Source organism: Dromaius novaehollandiae, chromosome 4 (genome assembly GCF_036370855.1).
Source record: "Dromaius novaehollandiae isolate bDroNov1 chromosome 4, bDroNov1.hap1, whole genome shotgun sequence".
Classification (NCBI taxonomy): domain Eukaryota; kingdom Metazoa; phylum Chordata; class Aves; order Casuariiformes; family Dromaiidae; genus Dromaius; species Dromaius novaehollandiae.
Window position 1 is genome coordinate 44,640,595 of NC_088101.1, and position 19,454 is coordinate 44,660,048.

Below are 19,454 nucleotides of genomic sequence, written 5' to 3' on the forward strand. Positions count from 1 at the left end.
ATGAGCTTATTTTCACAAGCTAGCCTTGCTGTAACTACACCCCCCCCCCCCCAATGTAATGGTAATTATTCAGCTTGAAGAACACCAAGAGTTGAGGAATTCAACCAATTGCTATAAACTGAAATTCTACTCAAAATGACTTGTTTTCAAGGATATTATCGGGAACACCAAGCACATGGATGAAAACACAAGTATGCATGTCATTCTACCATTTCTGTTATCAGACAACAATACAAGTCTGTTTGCTGGCCTGTATAGCCCACTAATTTGCAGAGAGTGCTTGGCTGATAAGATTAGCCAAAAACTGTGCTGTGCAAACTGCAGTATAATGAAAAATTTGCAGACTACCCTTTGGAATAGTTTTCTTCACCTGGATCCACACTGTACAGAACTGTGTACGATACAGCTCAAAAGTCCATTTACCACATCATCCTGTCCGTGGCTGTGGTCTAAGGAAGAGGCAAAAAAGGCATTGGAACTTCTTCAGCATAATCCCCTTCTCTCAATATATCATAATGTCATAACAGCCTATCCATAATATTCCTAATTCAAGGACAGTATCTTGTGATCTAGTTGTTCTTAAAGACATTCTCTTCTATGAACTTGTCCAGTTGCCTCAGAAATGATGTAGATTTTCCATGTTTAAAAACACCCTGGCCAAGAGTTCCACAAGTAAGAAAACATGTTTTTCTTTTGTTGAACCTGCTGTCATCACCCAGTGACTCCTGCCACATGCATTGGGAGGTCCAGGGAGCAATCACCTGGACTCACCTTCTATATGCAATTTGCAGTTCGTCAAATTTCAGTCCTATTTTACTTGAGCATTCCTCACACAGAAGGTGTGCCATCATACCTTCAAAGTTTTGGATACTTTTAAGTCTCTTCCAGTTTAACTATCATTTTTGTGTTGGGGACCCAAAACTGTGCATGTTATTAGGATACAGGCACACACATTTATCTGCTCTTAGTTCTATTCCTAACAATTTGCCTTTCTTTTTTTTAAGCACAACTACTAAGCATTGAGCTGACAGATTTCATGAAAACAATTACAAAAATCAAGATACTACTTTTTCAGCAGTAATAGGAAGAGTTAGCTGTAAGCCCACTTCTTATATAAAATTCTGCTTTTTTGACCCATCTCCACTCAACACTTGTGTTAATACTTAATTTCATCTGTCATTTTATCAACCAGTCTGGTAACAGTCTTCTAGTATTTAAGTGGTGGCCTCTCATCTTTACTAAGCTCAGTAATTTTGTATCATCTGCAAGCCTCACTGTTCATCCTTTCCCAGTCTTTTACCATCAAGTTCAACAGCCTGGGGCTGAACATGGAGTCCTGCAGAATTGTACTTCTTGTCTTCTGCTTCTTATTGCCTCTTTCCTATCTGTAACCAACTATTTATTCATGATAGCACCTTTCCTCTAACCTTAAAGCTGCTTACTTTAAGGACCTTTATTGAAATTTTAGTTTTGGAAATCAAAGCAGACCATGTCAGACCTCTCTTGACAAAGAGCTTGTTACCTTCTTCATAGAACCCACTGAGTTCTGTAAAGCAGGATCTCCCTTTACAAAAGTTATGCTGACCTGCATGTCCCCCAATTCTACTTTTTAGAATGACTTATCTGATTGGTAAGCACATCAGACCTACTGGTCTAGTTTCCTGACTTTCCTGAGAACTCTTGGCATCCCATTTACAGCCTTCCCCTCAAGAAGATTTAAGCAAGAAGTTATATCATAGTAAGCAAGTTCGGTCATCCCAGTCTTGAGTTCAGAGCTCAAAGTTAAAATGCTATTTGGCTTGGCAACCTGTAACTGCATAGATGAGTATCTAGGGTCTTGAAAATAGGACCTTGGCAATGACAGAATTCACTCTTCCTTAGTTGCATTTATTGTACATAAACTTCAGTCACATTTACTGCTTTTCATAGAAATCATACAAATTTATATTCACAATCACATCAAAACCTGAGTTCTAAAACCAAAAATATTTGTATCCCTCACAAGTTTATAATAAAATCCTGGCTGCATTTTCAAGAAACAACAGTTAAAGGGGAACAGAGTTCAATGTTGAATAGCAGCAAAGTCTCCAAAATTTATTGTTTTCCTTCAAACCAGACAACTCCAGTGTTTGTTACATACTAAACAGGTATACAACTGATTTCTAGAAATATGTCCCAGGATCAAAATAGAATGGATTCATTTCTTTTGATTTTTCTATATTCCTACAAGACTACCCCTCATTTGAGCCCTCTTCCTGTTTTGACCAGTGATCATCCAGTCTCCCTACAGAAATATTGGCTTGGTCTACACTGGTAGACAAATAGTACAAGAACAGAATGGTTCTTTTGCCAGTGAAAGAGAAGAACGGGTGGACAGACACATGCTATTGCTATCCAAGACAGCAAGGTTCAAGCCAGAAGACTAGCCTTCCTAATAAATCCATGAAATGGAAAGGTGTTATAGTAGTTTGAGAAACAAATTTTCAATTCTGTCTCCTACTCTAGTTTTTGCCACTCATGTACATACTTTAGCTTTTGAATCAGGATGCTGACATTTGAAGAGTCATGAAGTAAAGAGCCAACATGTGCATAATTGTGATAGCATCTTTAAGAGGATCTAACTTCATACTGCACAGTCCTAACAGTTTAAACCTGTTCAACATGAGTTGGTTACTAGTTTAATAAATTAAAGAATTTTTCTTAACCTTTTTGCCTCAAGTTAGTTCAACATGCAAAGTAGGAATCCTGTTTAGTATTAACTAACACAAAATTCTAGCAACAGGAACATCAGCCTTGGAGATCCCTTTTAGGAGTTTTAAAGCCAGAATTCTGAACAGCTGTTCAAATTGCTTATCATGACACTTACCTACCACACATTCAGATGTGAGATTTGGCATTCTAGGGCACCCAGTGCTTTAAAAGTCATAAATTCAGTGCCAAATTTCCCTGTTGGCATAGGCTACAGTGTCACTTATTTTCTTGACAAAGGAGAGAACAAGACAGATCTAGAAACCAAGTATCTACTTTGTATAGGATTACTGAGGTACACCACTTCTAACAACTGGAAGCAACAGGAGTCAGTGACAGAACATACCTAGTCTCAGCTTCAGCCACTGGAAACTTCAACTGAGAAGACACCCTCTGCAAAATTTGATTTTCCAGAAAACAGTTTGCATTCTAGAAATACAAAACACTTTGGTAGTTTTAAGCTTAAAGGTTACAACAGTGCTAAGTAATAGTAACAACTGAAGAAAGTTAAACCATTACCTCAGGCCCAACTTTAACCTATCAGGAATTAAAAATCCTCAGACCTCCAGAATATCTTTTCAGAACTGATGACTGGGGGGTGGGGATGCAGTAGTGCCAGAATACGTCCAGTTGTAACAGGTTTACAGTGTATGTAGAACTCATTCTTCCAGCTTAACAGACTTCTATTTCAAAATGTGAAAGATGAGTCACCTCATGAAGTAGAGTCATCTGTACAACTTGGGTTGCTTCATATTTCCTCTTGAGCTGCAGCAGCAGTTTTCCAAATGCTTTTAAGTTCTGATTTGCTGTGACGTTAGTGCCAATAGTCTCTTACTAAGCAGTGCATTGTGTCGCTGAAGATATTCAATCACATCTCCTTGCTTCTCAACTATCTCTTCTAAACTTGAATTTTCCCTTGAAAAAAGAAAGTGAATATGGTTATTAAATAAAAGATGGAAGCTTTGTAACATATGAAAGATCAGAGCTAATTACTGACTTTGACAACTCGCTTCCTTCAGTTTTGCTTTTGTTAATCTTGATGACTTTTCAGGGAGGAGGCAGCCTACAATACTTACATGTTTAACCTGAATCTTGCATGAGAAGGCAGGAAAAGAAAAAAAGGTTGGCTAACTTTGTGCCATGTTTCATAAGCAATAGCTAGATATTTTCTGCTAGACAGTTAACAAAAATTGTTGTAGTACAAGTGTGCTGACGTTAAGTTTGTGAAACAGTAAGCCAGACTACATAGTAGTATCATACCAAGCAAGAAACCCATTACACCTTTTCTGAACATATTAGCAAGCTTCTTTTAATCAGACATAATATTTTTATCTGGCTATAGACATCACAAGCAGTTTAAGACAGCTATTTCTTCATTAGCCTACAGTAACATTTATTGAGAATAGCGATACCGTCACAATACTTTAACAGCATCAGCACCTAGCATTTATGGTATTTTAGATCTACACTCCTTTGCAGACTCACACAGCCTAGCCTCAGCTTAGAATATCTTCAGTTTTCATACACGTTCCCATTAAACTGGGTTAGTGACACTGTAGCATTAAGTAAAGCCAAGTTAAAAAAAGCAAAAAACCCCACCCTCACACTTAGGTTCAACTTCAGTTTAGCAACAATAGTTTTGTAAAGAAAAACAAAAAAAAAACAAGAACCACAAATCTTGTAAATAGAAAGTTTGCAGCCTTAACCTGTAAGTTACACAACCAACTTCACGCACCAGAAGAGCTCATAAGCAGTAGCTTAGATTGTAGAGGTCATGAGATTCAGAAAACATTCTTAGAACCAGGGTCAACTGCAGGGCTGACAGGATTCACTTTTCAATAGACCTTAAATCTCCAGGGAAAGAAAGAGTCAGAGTTGTATAGACCTGAATTAAAATAACTGTTTTGCAATTGGTTCTCACAGGAAGTTTGCACTCTTTTTAATCAAAAGATCAGAGTCTTTTCCTCAGCCAGTCTCCACATTGTTGCAGAATTGTTCTCTAGGCATTTGAGGATTTCTCAGGGGAGAAGCTGAATGAGGAAGGAATGAGGTCCCCCATGCATTCATGACTGTTTATATCAAGATGGAAGTCAGACATTGTATCAAGATAATCAAGACAACTCTAAAGCCTTCCTGTATCCTGGACTTCTACTTCCAAGTTCCATGAACGCATGTTGCATTTGTGACACCTGGGGAAGTACTGAAGTATTAGTCATCTCTAGACTTCAACAGTTCAACTTGTTTTACTAAGACATACAGAAGCAAGTCACACTGTACTAGAAAATTTGGAAGTATATTCTTACATGGAAATCCAAATTAGTTTTGATGACTATTTTTTGTTTAGCCATACCAGAATCATTTCAGCAACTGGAAGTTGTGTACCTTCTGACTCCTTGACCAGAGAAAAAAACAAACAAGCAATAAGTCTCAGTGCTTGCAAGATTAATGTTGGAAAACTGTCTCATTCATAACTTCCTTTCCTCTTAAAAAGGCACATCCACCTTTAAAATTCTTTCCCAAACTGGAAATATGCTCCAAATCCCTTGCTAGAATCACATGATCAACTGCTGGCATAGATGAAGACAGCTTTGTTCTATCAATATGCAACAATACACTTCCTTGAAAGAACTTGTTGAAGAAGCTAGGCTTCTGTGAGCATACTTTAAATAACACTAACACACCAGTATCTCTCCTCAACCTCCCATATAAAGTCAACTAAAACAGAGTGAGCACAGTTATTTATAGCACATTAAAGATTTATACAACCAACCATAAATGGTCAAATCACTTCTGTCCTTCTGTTTGATGATCTCTATATCATCACAAATTGCCATGCTATGTAGGAGGCATAAAGCTTTGCTACTTCTCATTTGTGCATGTAAACTAGCAGCTTTAATGCTTAATTTCCTTAAAAACTAGTATTCCTACCTCTATTTTGGTTGACAGATTTAAGACTGTACACAAGTCTGTACAGAAATTAATGCAGTTACTTTAGTCATCACCACCTGTGTACCATGGTTGAGAAGACTTGCACACATGAAGAGATTAATACAGAAGATCTCACCTGAATCCTGTTTCTGAGGTAATGTGACTGGGGTAGGCATACATCTTTTCTTCTTCGATTATATCAGGTCTTGGCTTTGCACGATTGAAGTTGCTTATTTTCACTGCAATAAAGTTTCAAAAAGTAATTGGAAAAGCAACAAAAAAAATAAAGCTTTATTGCCAGGCTCCAAATTAAAAACAACACCCCATAACAGATTAATGTGAGCTTGCCTTAGAATAGGTGATAAAAAGGCAATAAGGGAATCTGGGGAGTTGGAAGGGTAGAAAAAAAAATGTAGAATCAAGTTTCCACTCATCTCTGAAGTGGCTTTGATTATAAATTAGAAAGTATGTTTTCCTTTGTCCTGCTGCTCAGAACACCGTAAGTGAAGATCTGAATGGGGAAGCTTGAAAATACTGCTTAACATCTGCAGTCAAAGTTTAGTCTGTCATCTAAGGGAAGACGTTTTAGTTGCCTCTGAGCAAGGAACAACTTTACTTTGAGGAGGACTGAGCACTAGCACAGGCTGCACAGAAAGGTTGTAGAGTCTTCATCCTTGGAGATTTTTAAAAGTTGTCCATAACTAAGGCCATAACTAAGCAACATGCAATAAAAATGTTGTGAAGGTTTTGATATTAGTATCTAGGTTAGAACTTCTGGCTTAAACTCTTTGATGAATACTGTTTTGACTATCTGCTACGAAGCAGCAGCTTGTCTGCCCGCTCTACAACTAGAGCGGACTTGCTACAGCAAGCCATGAGGTATTCAGACCAAAGCGGCTCTTTGTGGTCAGCTTCCACCTCAAAGATGGCTATCAAAGACAGATATCAGTCCTGGGTTTCTGTGAATAAGTTTTAAAACTAACACACAGACATGGAATGGGGAAGTGGGGAGAAGCTGTAGGTACCCTCTGCATTATTTCTGGATGAAAGCTGAAAACATCTGAAGCTATTCCATATCAGATACTGAATAACAAAGGCAGTATACTGGAGGGATACAGAACATACATTCTGGTCTCTGCAGTCGGGGCTGCTTGTGAAGAACTACATCTAACACTACTAAAAACAGGACAGTCTGGCTCTGAGAAATCCACATAAATGCAGAGAAAGACTGTCCTTACAAGTCAATAATATGATAGGGTTTATTACAGGCCACCCTGATAAAACAGTGAAAGACCCTCCAGAGGTTAGCTACAAATTAGGCTCAAAGGTTAGCTATTTCTGTGATGGTATGCCTCTACAAAAAGCCATGGAGGAATAGATGAGGAATTTCTGACACGCTTTGTTTGTGGGAACGTTAGTCTTCTATTCAAGTGATATTAAAAATATGTAGGAAAAAGCAATTAAGTGCATGCATTTAGTAAACCTTTGAAAACTTGATCCCCTATCCTATCAATGAACTTAACATATTAAACTGGCATTTAGAGCTCTCTGTATGATACTTCAGTTCAGGCACATTTACCTCACTTTAAAGATTTATGTCCAACCTACTATAGGTCATTTGCAACAATTCCATGTAGATTTCTGACTCCCTGTCTGTGGATCCTATACACACACACACACACACACATATATATATAGCTGATTGGAAATTAAGGAGGACAGCTGTACTTCACAAGATATCATGCATCACACAATTCAAAAAATGCTCCAATAAGCAAAAAGAAAACCCTAGAATTACAATCAGGTATTTCGTACCTCTACTTCTGTTTGTGAGGCATCAAATACAGTACTACTTAAAACAAAATCAGGTACATAAACCTGCTATAGATAAATATTTACATCTCACTCTAATAGTTTAGAATTAATTGTTCCACAGGGGAGAAACAGCATGTATGAACACTGACGCTAGCCTCCCCAAAAGCTTTAGGGGTAAACAAACTAAAGCAAGGGAGAGGTTTGTCATCATTAGTTTCTAATGTAAAGTGAGCCTAAACCTCCTCCCTTCCCCCCAAAAGTTGCTCCTTTAGTTGCAGAGCTACATTAGCTGACATTATCTCAACAGTAAGCGATACCTACTAAGTGCTTGCCTTGGAGAGGGGCACTCAAACAGTGAATAGATGGCTCCCCTTAGAATATCCAACTAAGGAGTTTCCAGTCAGTCTGCTCTATCTTACAGAAAAATCTGATGGCCACTATTAATCACAGGTTTCCAGGCTATTTTCAAAACTGACCAAATACATTTGTTTTGCCTCAGAAGAGCTTTAGCTTAACATAAAGACACCCAAACAACCACTACACACAAGATACAGACATGCAGGCAGTCTTTGCTTTACTTCAACATGTAGTGGGATGGAAAACAAGACTTGAAAAGGCAATCTAGGGAGATTAGAGATCACTCTAATCTTGAGGCAAGTGCTAAGTTCCATTAAAATTAACCGTCTTTGCACATCAAGGTTTAGAGAAGAAGGCTTAGACTGTGGTTTTGGGACTGCTGAGGTAGCAAGGCAACACACTGTTGCCAAAAGGGAAAGTCTTGCTCCTTCCTAGGAAGGTAACTCTGTCCCTCCTTCACCTTTGTTCCAGCACTCACTGGACCCCTTTCTCAAGCCTCCTTCAGCTCATCCATCTGGGAAACAAAACACCTCAGAACTCTCTAGTACAAACTGGTTAATGGAGGTATTTGATGAGTACAGGAACCAGGGTAATACAAGCTAGGAAGCAAGATCTTTTTGGTGACAGATATGCAGGAAAGCAGTTTGGCAGCTCTAATGGAACCCCAGACTCAGACCTTACTACAAAGGCCAACTTTCTTCTAGTTGTTGAAGTTTGTGTGTCCAGTTGTGTTTCTTATCAAGGTAAGATAAACAGTGCTCTTTTTGAGCTACAAGGGGCTTCAAGGTAAGAAGGTAAGAAATAACACTTCACTGGAATTCTTGAACTCCTATTATAGCTTTGTAATTTACCTCTATTTTTCCTCAGTTTCCCAGGAAAGTAAGTATGCCTATGTTAGGAAAGAATGACTTCTGTCATTCTTGGATTAATTCTCTAGAACTGCTATGCTTATGCTTTCTCATCAGTCTCTACAATTCTGAAGGACAGTTAGTCTACCTGGGCAACACTGATCTATTCAAGGGAATACCTGACAAGCCTATAGAATTCAGGACTGTACACAGTTATAGGTGCAGGATGTTGGTTGGAGCTGGGACCTTATTTCTTGGTGTATTTTCATTTCAATGTTGTTACACGAGAGTCAAGACTATATTTTTACCTCCAAGATGACCAATCCACTTGGCAATATTTCTTAGTATGCCATTACATCAGCAAGGTTGCACCAAAGTTTTCCTTTCCAAACCAAAAGGCACTGAGATTAATTATTAGCAATCTAGGACTTTTTATGGTTTTGGACAAACACTGACTAGCATAGAAGTGGCTCTTGCTTAAGTTTTAAGCTCCATGCAGTACTGAAGGAGACATTTCCATCCTCTTCCTTCTGTTTGATTATAAGTCAGGAGCAAGCTGTTAAGTTTTGCCCATCTGTTTTTTCACCAGAGAAACCAGTGCTACCGAGCTTATTTAGCTAGGCTGTCAGCATCCCCTTGTTTGTAGCTGTAAATAATCAGAAAGCAGCAACTCAGAAGAGGGAATATGAAGTATCTAACTCAAGAGCAGAACTCCATATCACTTAGATACAGAGGTAACATTGAGCCCTAGTTCTCTTGGAACAAGAGACATAATTGCATTTTTACTGTCTTGTACCTCTCTAGTGTTCTCTCAACTCAGTTAAGTTATTTGCATTCAAGTTCATGCAAGACAAACCCAAGCAGTTTAAGATGACATTAGAAAACTATTTGGTTCAAACACTTATTAATTAATATTTTAGATACTACAGCAATGATTTAACAGAAAGATTTAACAAGCCTTGGTAAGTTACACCAAACCATCAGCAGATAACCTTGCAAGACAGTGATTGTACGAAATAATATATTACAATTTTATGAGGCAATATGTTAGTGTTAGCACAGATTCAAAAGAGTTTAAAAATTCTTTAAAGAGGATTGCTCCAGTATAGTGACAAAGATGATCTTGATCTTTTGAGGTGGGAGTAGGGAAATAAAAAGGAAGAGATTTAGAGGTTTGGAGACTGAGGCACATCACACTATAAGCTCAAGTTCCACAGTTAAATCCCAGAAGCAGTTCTGATAAAGCCAATTCTTACTGCTTCACAATTTGTGGTACATGCATTTGAGAACAAGCTACCAAAAAAAAAAAAAAAAAAAAAACAAAAAAAAACCACACACACACCACAGGATGCTTTTTCAACAATTCTGCATTTATTACCACTTCACTGGATCAGCAGCTTTGAGATAACAAAGCTTAATCTGGCAACAGTTAGAGAACAAATCAAGTCTGACAGCCTTCTCATTTGTTCAGGCTAGCCTTAGTTCTCCTCCTACAGGCAGAGTCATTCTGTATTTACATTTGCAGTTAAATGTCTTGGGGTACCCCAAGTACTGTGCCATACTCTAAGCAAACAAAACAGTTCACTAGCTATTACTGCATGTCATGCTCATTGAGACAAGAACTGCCACTCACCTGTGTAAATCACTAAGCATGTCAGTGAACTCATCAGCTCCAGGCCCAGGACTCCCAGGATAAGGTACAGGTACACTTTACTGTGATCAGGAAAGGAATGCTGGGCTGACAGAATCAAAAGCACAGCTGCATTTCCTAGAACACAAATACATTTTTCAGGTGCAACAGTCTTATTAGCTGTTGAAAATAACTTACTACTCATCTCCAATATCTGAAATATTTCAACACTACTTTTCCAATTCATCCCATACTTGCCGCTTTAGTTAATTTCTCTAATGCAGGTGATACCAGCTCATAGCTGCTGGTTGTAAAATAAGGTTCCATTTCAGTGTTTAATAGTACAAAATTGCAGGTTTTCTTATGGATCTTTCTGACTTAAAGAGGGAATGGACTAGAAATACTTAATATACAACATGCATGGTCTTAAACCATTTCTTGCCTTGTTGCTGCTGTCCATCCCTCCCAGATGGGTCTGGGTAGTTTATTCTATTAACTTCTTTAAATTCTTAGGACATCATTTCAGTCACAATTCAGAGTAGGATAGCATCTCTCTACAAGTGGAGAGTTTGAGTGTATTTAAATGAGATAACATTGAACAAACCAAAAAGACAAAAAACACCACCTTCCTTTCACAAGGAGATAGCTTGCATAAGCTTCCAGTTGCCTAGTTTTACTTTAGCACTTGTAAGTTACTGGAAGTTAAACTAAAGCGAGCACAATTAGTCATGGCAAATAAGACCTATATTTCAAAAGGTCTAGAGTTATAGATCTAATATTCTTGCTTACAGAGTTCTGTGGGTTGCAATCAAGTGTTCCAAATTCTTTAGATACTCTTTCCACAGCATACTTCTGACACAGAACGTGAAATGTTTTAATTTTATTTTTTTTACAGCCAGTCTAATAAAGCACTAAATATATTAAGACCATAAAAGTAGTTAGGGGACTATATAGTTTTCCTTCATATTATGTTAGGCAACTGAACTGTCAAGATGAAAGCAATATCTACAGGAATTATTACTGTGGCAGGAGTTTATAGTAACAGAGCTCACTGCCTCCTGAATTAGATTTGCATCAAAGCTTACCGCATCTGAACATTTACATGTGGCCAGTTTGGTGGGGAGAAATAGACTACAGCCAAGACAGAAGGCAGGGCTGAGTTAAATATTCCAGACTTTATTGCAATAGGCAGAAACAAGCCTTTTATTCTCTCCCAAAACATCCCTAAGTCTGCTGTAAACTGATCTTGTCACTGCACATAAGTATCTTTGTCTTCAGAGCTCTACCTAGTGGCCATAACCTGAAGTTTTGCACAAGTAGGTTGACTAGATGGTCTTTTAGTGATTGGGTGTAAAGCAAGCTAGGGTTTTATACAAAGTAAGACCATGTAACCCACCAAAGCTGGTGGAAGAGAATTTTACTCCAGTTATTTGGAAGGTTTACAGTAGGGAGGTGGTGATTAATACAAGGCAAAAATAACTGCCAAAGCCACCATGCTTCCCTTGTCTCCTGACATTCCTACACACTTGAGGGTGTGAAAACCCTCAAGTTAGACAAGCTTTAGATCTGTTGTAATAGTTTCTTTCAGAAAAGCAACAGCAGCTATGTGTTGAAACGCTTCTTTCAGCTTTTACTGGCCAGTGGCAGCACAGAATATACAGAGTTAGAACACTGCCACACATCACTTTGTCCATAGAAAGCAGAAAGAGGCAGTCAGAATTTGAGCTGAATGCCACTTAACTCTGCTTATGGTTAGAGATTTACTCACTTTGCTAGCTTCAGACAGCTGCTGAGCAATAGGCAATCCATCTGTTTTTACTTAATATGTTGAGCATGAAGAGGGTTCATTTTATAAATCATGCAGCACACTTCTTGGAAGGATTAGTGGTCTTGCCACATATCCAACTAGACAAGCAAGTATGCAGATCAAGACTATTATCAAGCAAATAGAACTTGCTGGCTGAACATTTTATAGTTGGAAACTGCTAATGACTAGATTCCACCTCACACTTGTGGGTGTGCAACTAAGAGGAGTTCTTTACAACATACATCTGGCAGTCCAGAAAAGTCAGTCGGGGGTCCAACTGACTAAAATAAATAGCATTTACAAATAAGTTTGTGGGCAGAATTTTAGAAGTTCACAAAAGATACGATTAACTGTTCAGTCAGTGCTTTTATCATTACAGAATTCAAAGCTTTACAAGAAAAGGAAAAAACCCCACACAGACACATAAACAAGCTCACTTCACCTGTAGAGTGTATCACCAGTGGAAGCCTTTTTAGATGTCTTGTTGATCGATAGATTGAGAAGTAACCTCTGCTTCTGACTTTACTGTGGTGGTGCTGGGTGTATTGCTCAAAAAAAACGTGCAGAATCCATAGAATTACTTTTGCAATGATTATGACAGTCTGCACTTTAAGTGGATGAGTATAATTTCCAGGGCACTTGTCCTGATTTGGATTGGGATAAGAACAAAACATAGCTGCTAAAAACGCTAGGACAACAAAAGCAACCTGTAAGAGAAAAGGAGATGGGAAGACTGTTTTAAACAAAAACCCAAAACATTAGCTATAAAAAGAGACATGCTTACATAATCTAGTTATTACACTTTACATTCTGAATTGATTTTTATTAAAGTCAAGATATTTCTAAACATTAGACCCTCTTACCACAACCACCACATGTCATTTCAGTCACATATCCATTAATGATATTTATGAGTAATAACATTATCTTTCAGGAGTGCAAGCAGCATCCAGCTGGACAGAGATGAGAATCACCACTCTTCTCACTACTTCTTCCACATCAGTTTCACTTCTACCTGAGTCTCACCTTCAGAGTGAGTTCATCTTATTTCTGGACACCTTTCATTATGTCTTTTTGCTTTAAGGAGAACTTTTTTGAGAGCGTAAATAAATAACATTTTTAGACTATTCAGTAAGGCCATATAGTTTGCATTCTTTTCTCCAAATAAGAGTTGTACATTTCATAAGTGATAGTCACCCTTTATTAAATCCGTTAGAGAACCTCCAGGTCATGGCATTAAAACAAGTGAAATGACATCATACTAGCTTATTAAGTGAGTTACTAACACTGGATAGGCGCCTGCCTCAGTTGGTAATCATTTATTAATGTACTGGTTTTTACATTTTGCTCAGAATTTATGCCAATGATCAGACTATAGTCAGATTACACACTTGTCCTTCAAGACTAGTGGCATTCTGCCAGAATTTTTCCTGTCTTCTAGGCTCTTCTCCAAACTTTAAGCATCAGCAGTGGACAGCAGCATCAGCAATCTTTTAGCCAACTAAAAGACAGACTCATAGGTGTAGGTTACCTGGGGTGTATGTACATATACAGGTTCTTTTTAAAATCCTTACAGAATGTTTTCTTATTGAAAATATTATCCCCAATATTTTCATTCAGTGAATGGGAAAAAATATGGTACTTTCTCATCCTGGTTCACTATACAATAGGAGTATTTTCTAACTGAACTAAAAACCAAAACAAGCCCACCATTAGAAGTGAACTGAGCATTTGTGTATACAACAAAAATGCATTTGTATCAAGTCTGCAAAGCTCCAACCTCCCTATATACAAGCACTTGGCTTTTAAAAAAAAGTCCACATCTTGTGACTAACAGAAACATACATAGAGCTGAAGATGGAGAAAAACATTTTTTTTCCTTTGTTCAACAGTTCAGTTATACTGACCTAACTCTACAGTTATTTAATAAACTTGTCCCCTCAACTCATTTTTCATATTTTTGTCATTTCTCAAGCAACTTTGTTCACAGAAATCAGCCTTGATTGAGAGGAGGAAAGACTTGGATTTCTGTATTATCCATAAGACCACTACTTCAAACACAAGTTTAAACCCCAAGTCATCTTGGGCATGGCAGAAGTGGCCAGATTAAGCGAAACAAGGAGTTTATCAGCAAAACACATTTAAATTATTTCACCATCTCCTTCTCCAAAGGAGCTAAGAATAACCCAACTCTTATTTTATCACTTTAGTGTTAGGTTTGCCATTTTAACACAGTAACAGACCCAGTTTGACTCCTTCAGGTGTTAGAAATGTATTTCAGTGCAGAGAATGGCTATGTTTAACTCTTGCAAGCTGGAATAGCCTAGCATGGCAGCTGTATTAATCTACTACAGCAATACATGCAAAAGGAAATGAATAGCTGTCAACAAAAATGACATATTACAAATGCTTTGCTTACATTTTAGGAGAGTCCAACAACAGGCATTTCACCCCAATACAGGGAATTTATATACAAAAACTCTACTTGTTTTTATGAAGAGCAACATTTAAGAGATTAGGTTTTATGTATGCCTATATGCAGAGGGGGATTGGTCAAAGAGGGGGATAATATAAAGAAATTATTTCTGTCTTGTAGATTTTATGTTGCTCTGCAGCCTTCACAGAAGCAAGCCTTGCAAAAGAAAAGCCACTTAAAAAAAAACTAGATCCCACCATACAGCAGCATACCCCACCCACATACTTGAGAATTGAACATAACTAGGCAACTGCACTGGAAGAGCTATTTGCTGCCTAACCCCACACCTCATCACGAGAGAGAAGAAATATTCCAAGCTACACACAAAGTATTTTAGAGATGCATTACACAGTTCCACATAACACTATTATTCCTCATAACCTCTCCAGGGTACTTGCCACTTTGGTAAGCTATGCATCAGAAGCCAACTCAATGTCTCCATGTTCCACAAGGTTTGCACATGTTTGCAGAAGTAGAGGGGAAGGAAGTCCAATAGGTTTGCTTTCCCCAACCATGAAAAGGCTTCTTTTCAGCAAGAAACAGCACCATTTCATGTGTACTACTGCATTTCACTAACAGAAGCAATACTTCTCCATTTTGATCCAAGGACTGACTGGCCACTGCAGCAGGCTCAGCAACAGCAACAAGACTTAACCTGGAAAAGTATGCATTGACAGAGGCCTCAGTTGTTTTCTCCCTCTTCACCTCCCCATCTCTCCATTTGCAGGAGAGGGGAAAATGATGGGAACAGAAGAGGCAGTAGTATTCCAGGATCTGGGTGACTGACATTTGGCTACATCAGGTACCGCAGTTGACAGTAAAGGTCCCAAAGCTAGGTGGAAAAACATTTACTGCTCTATTACCAAAGCAGATATCTACTTTCATAATGCATATCTCATGCACCATCCTAAAAGGATGGCAACAAAATGTTGTTCTGGTCAGTGAAGAGAGTAAGGCTGGATATCCAGTCTCCACTGAGGATCTCTGCAACCTATTCAGCAAAACTGCAGTAAAAGTCTTACCAAGGTCTGCCTGACAGACACAGAGGGTCTTCTCTTGAGATTACTGAGAAGCTCTCAAAACATCTGCTTCTAAAATTAGAAGCCCAGAGCTTATTGTTTGAAAGGTTTTATGCAGCTGCCTAAAGAGAGGGCTTACAGGTCAATATGCGTTTGTGAAGTTCTAGCAGAGTTGTAGCTTTTGGGAACACTGAACATAAGGTTTTGTTTAAGGTCAGATGAATCTCTAATTCTATTAGTGCTACATACATATCTATCTCATGTACTCTCTAGCTTTATACACACAGTCTTCAGGTCTGTATTGGCAGCAATTATGCCGCTACACAAGTAGTGTTTCAGTTTGGTTTTGTCAGAGCTCTTCACTCTTCCTTTTCCAAGTTTGGTTTCTACATGTGCACTATCAACAATAAACATCTCCAACCTATCGAGGATAAGATCACTACTAGACAGGAAGCTCTAGTCCTGTCTAACAGCCCTCAGCAAGGCCTACATACTGTTATATACAAGATCTGTGAAATTTACTCTTTCTGGGCTCTTCCTCCTTAAGCCCTAAATTCACATCTGAGGAGAATGCTGTCCACATGAACAGTAAGAATTCAGAATAAAGGCAGTAAGCTTTCATGAGGAAATCATGTTTCTTACACTTACATGTATGAACAACAGAAAGTTGGCAAGAAGGACTGCTGGGATAGCACGAAATCTTGGCCTCAGTTGGGAATGCAATGCATGAGATGAAATAAGTGGTGCATCAAGTAGAGGATCATCTTCTAAACTCTGTGTTATTTCCAAGGAACCCTGAAGTTGGGGGTGGGGGGTGTGGAGGGGAGAAGAAAAAGTAAAGAAAAAAGTAATCACAGGTGAGCTTATGAAGTAAGGTACAAAGTTTCAGCAATGTCCTGTTAGCAACTTCAGCTTTGGGGAAAGAACTGTTAACACCTTAGGGAGTACATCTCCCCAAGTTGTAAACAAACTATTTCTCAACACATATTTATGTAGTAACTCAAACACTCAGGAATCCGACACTCATCTACTACCTAGCATTGCAAGGAGTCTTGAGGTACTTTAGCTAGCATATACTTATTGAGTTCTTTGTAAGACTTTACTACAGAGGTTCTTCATAAAATGAAGACAAGCAAAAAAGACAGCCCCAAACAGTAAACTTGCATTTTGTTGTCACTTAAAACAATGCCTGATGACCACAGATATAGCCAAGATCTCCATGAGGTACTTCTCTGGAGCCTTTGATAGGCCACAAAGTACTAGTATGCCTATGCAAGAAGGCAGAAACATTGATATTACATTTTCCCTCTCATTTTAATATAGGTACTGGAAAAAACCTTATTATTCTTGCTTTTGTCAAAATGAAGTTACAAGAGATAACAGACAGCTGCAGCACGCCAGCAACACGTTCAATCACTGATACTACTAGCATATCAAAATGTCTGCAGGAATATTTCTTCTGTAAGTGTCAGCCGGTTCAAACTGAATCCAGGCAAGAGTGAAGAGGCAGTGCGGAGGCAGGGGGATACTCCCAGGTTCTGGTCAAAATATTCTCTGCTTTCACCAGAGAACACACAGCCCTTATTGTCAGGTTGGTGCCAAGTATCAGGGGCCTTCTTTGACTTGACATTCAGCTCAGATGTTTTGGTTATGCACATCTCCCAAAGTAACTGCTACTGTTTCTTAAAAATACAAACTAAGAATAAGCATAGGTGGAAGGAATACCTTTCCTCACAGACAACAAGCTTGCCCCAGCGGCCTGTATCTTTGCCTTCCAGACTAGGCTACAGCAGTTTGACTGTGTACGTTCACTTTCAGGTTTATCATTCTGAATGGATAACATGCCTGCTGGTGACTCAAACTCCAGCTTCCTTCCTGTTACTTTCCACGCTATCGCTTCTTTGCTTTGAAAGACAAGGAGCAATGCTCCTGTGATCAAGTTTTGACTGCTCTCCTCTGGAATGATACCAGCCACAGCCAAGAATAAAGCATGTGGAGCAGAGAAATTCCTGTACTTATTCTTCAAGATACTAGTACAGGAAGAAGAGAGCAAGACAGAGGGATAGAGGTTTTGGAACTACAGCTAGCTTCATACTTCATATTAACCACAACAGTGCAGATATCTGTTGGCTCCTCAGTCTTATTTCACCTACATACAGTTGTCTACAATAAAGGAACTAGTCATCAATAATTATTTCAGCCAGTGTTCAGTTCTACTTTAGTGCTGTGAACACCACACTCACTCAACCACAGAAGACTGAACATAATCTCCTCACCTATTTGCTTGCTTTCAACCTTCTGATTAGGCTTGCCTTCAACTGTAAACAACCCTTCCTAAAATATTTGCCTGATAAGATGACCTTTTACTGTAGCCCTGAAGATCTACAGATGTTATTGGATGGTTTGTGTTACTGGTATAGCCTCTGACCCTCATTCCCCCCTTTTGGGGGGCCAGGTGTAACTTTAAGGTCTGGAAGTGAACGTGCAGGACAGGCATGCCTGTAACCAAGACATCTCCAGTAACCAAGACATCTCGACCCTTCCCTCCCTAATGCACAGAGACAACAGCTTACACCTCCCACCAAGACAATCTTTTTTAGTCTGAACAATATCCTTTGTATCATGGGAATGTGTGATCACTTGTAAAACTCAATGACAACCTAGTTTATTCCATCATACCCAGAGCTTCAGCAGATGTTCAACCATGCTGCTTACCAGGAGAGGGCCTATGATTCACCTTCACATAGTGAAACACAGCTAACGCTAGGAAACGCTGAGCAATATAACCTCCCTGAACAGATATTACTACAGGCAACATGGTGAGGAAGGGAATAAAAGCATGAGAGACAATGGTGATAACACAATTAATCTGACATTAAGAAAATCTAATACACATCCTAATTAGATCAGATGCAGGCTTCACTTAATTAGAATGAGCTATAACAGCTGCTATTAAAAGCCAAAACAATCAAAATATATTTTAAAAAAAGGGGGAAGAATTTCCATTAGTCACAGCTGCCCCCACACAGGCAGGTTAAGGCTTTGAGCTGCTGCTCCGGCCTGCTGCCCAGCACGGCCGCGCCACAGCCACCCGCACTGCCTTCCCGCCGGGGGAAAAACCCTGGACCAGCCAAAAAAAACATGAGGGCCGTGCCAGCATACGACCCACAGCTTACACTTACTGAATACGCTGGGGGATAAGGAAAATAAAAAAACACCACAGAGAAACCAAAGCTACACAAATATTTAGGTCAACAGTTTCAATGAAAGGAAGGGGGGGAGGGGGAGAAAAGCAGTATTTTACAGAAGGCCCCTGTTGTGGGGGCTGACCCGCCACAGGGCGGGCGGCTCTGCAGGCCGCGGCCCCAGGAGCCCTCCCGCCGCGGGGGCGCCGGGCCGGCGGCAGCCCCAGCAGGGCGGCTCCGGGCGGGCAGCGCCGCGCTCCCGGGATGGCGGCTTGAGGGAAGCCGCGGCCAGCCGCGGGGAAGGGAGAGGCCGAGGCGCGCACGGAGGGACAACGCGACCCGCAGGAGCGCGGGGACGGGAAGCAGCGCGAAGCCCGGCGCTCCCCGCCCGCCCGCCCGCCGGGGCCTCCCCGGCCGCTCGCTGCTGCCGCCCCCCGCGGCTGTGCGGCCTCGCTCCCGCCGCCGCCGCCCCCCGCTCACGTTGTCCAGGTCCCGCTGCCGCCCGGCTCCCGTCAGCGCCATATCCGCGCCCCGGCTCCCGCCTCCCCGCCTCTATTTAATCGCTGCCGCCGCTGCCGTCCGCCCGCGGCGGCCGCCGCCCGCGCCAGGCGCAGGCCGCGTCTCCCCGCCCCGCCGCGGCC

The 19,454-nt window shown here is 40.0% G+C and overlaps 1 protein-coding gene across 1 annotated transcript; it reads right to left on the minus strand.

Moving 5' to 3' along the window:
- Window positions 1-1,866: 1,866 nt before the first annotated feature.
- TMEM192 (transmembrane protein 192) lies at window positions 1,867-19,452 on the minus strand. The gene is made up of 6 exons (XM_064510930.1): window positions 19,294-19,452; window positions 16,277-16,423; window positions 12,576-12,840; window positions 10,330-10,464; window positions 5,813-5,915; window positions 1,867-3,663 (listed from the first exon to the last, which is right to left on the minus strand). The coding sequence occupies exons 1-6, from the start codon at window positions 19,333-19,335 to the stop codon at window positions 3,540-3,542; spliced, it is 816 nt and encodes a 271-aa protein (XP_064367000.1). The 5' UTR covers window positions 19,336-19,452; the 3' UTR covers window positions 1,867-3,539.
- Between the last annotated feature and the right edge of the window lie 2 nt (window positions 19,453-19,454).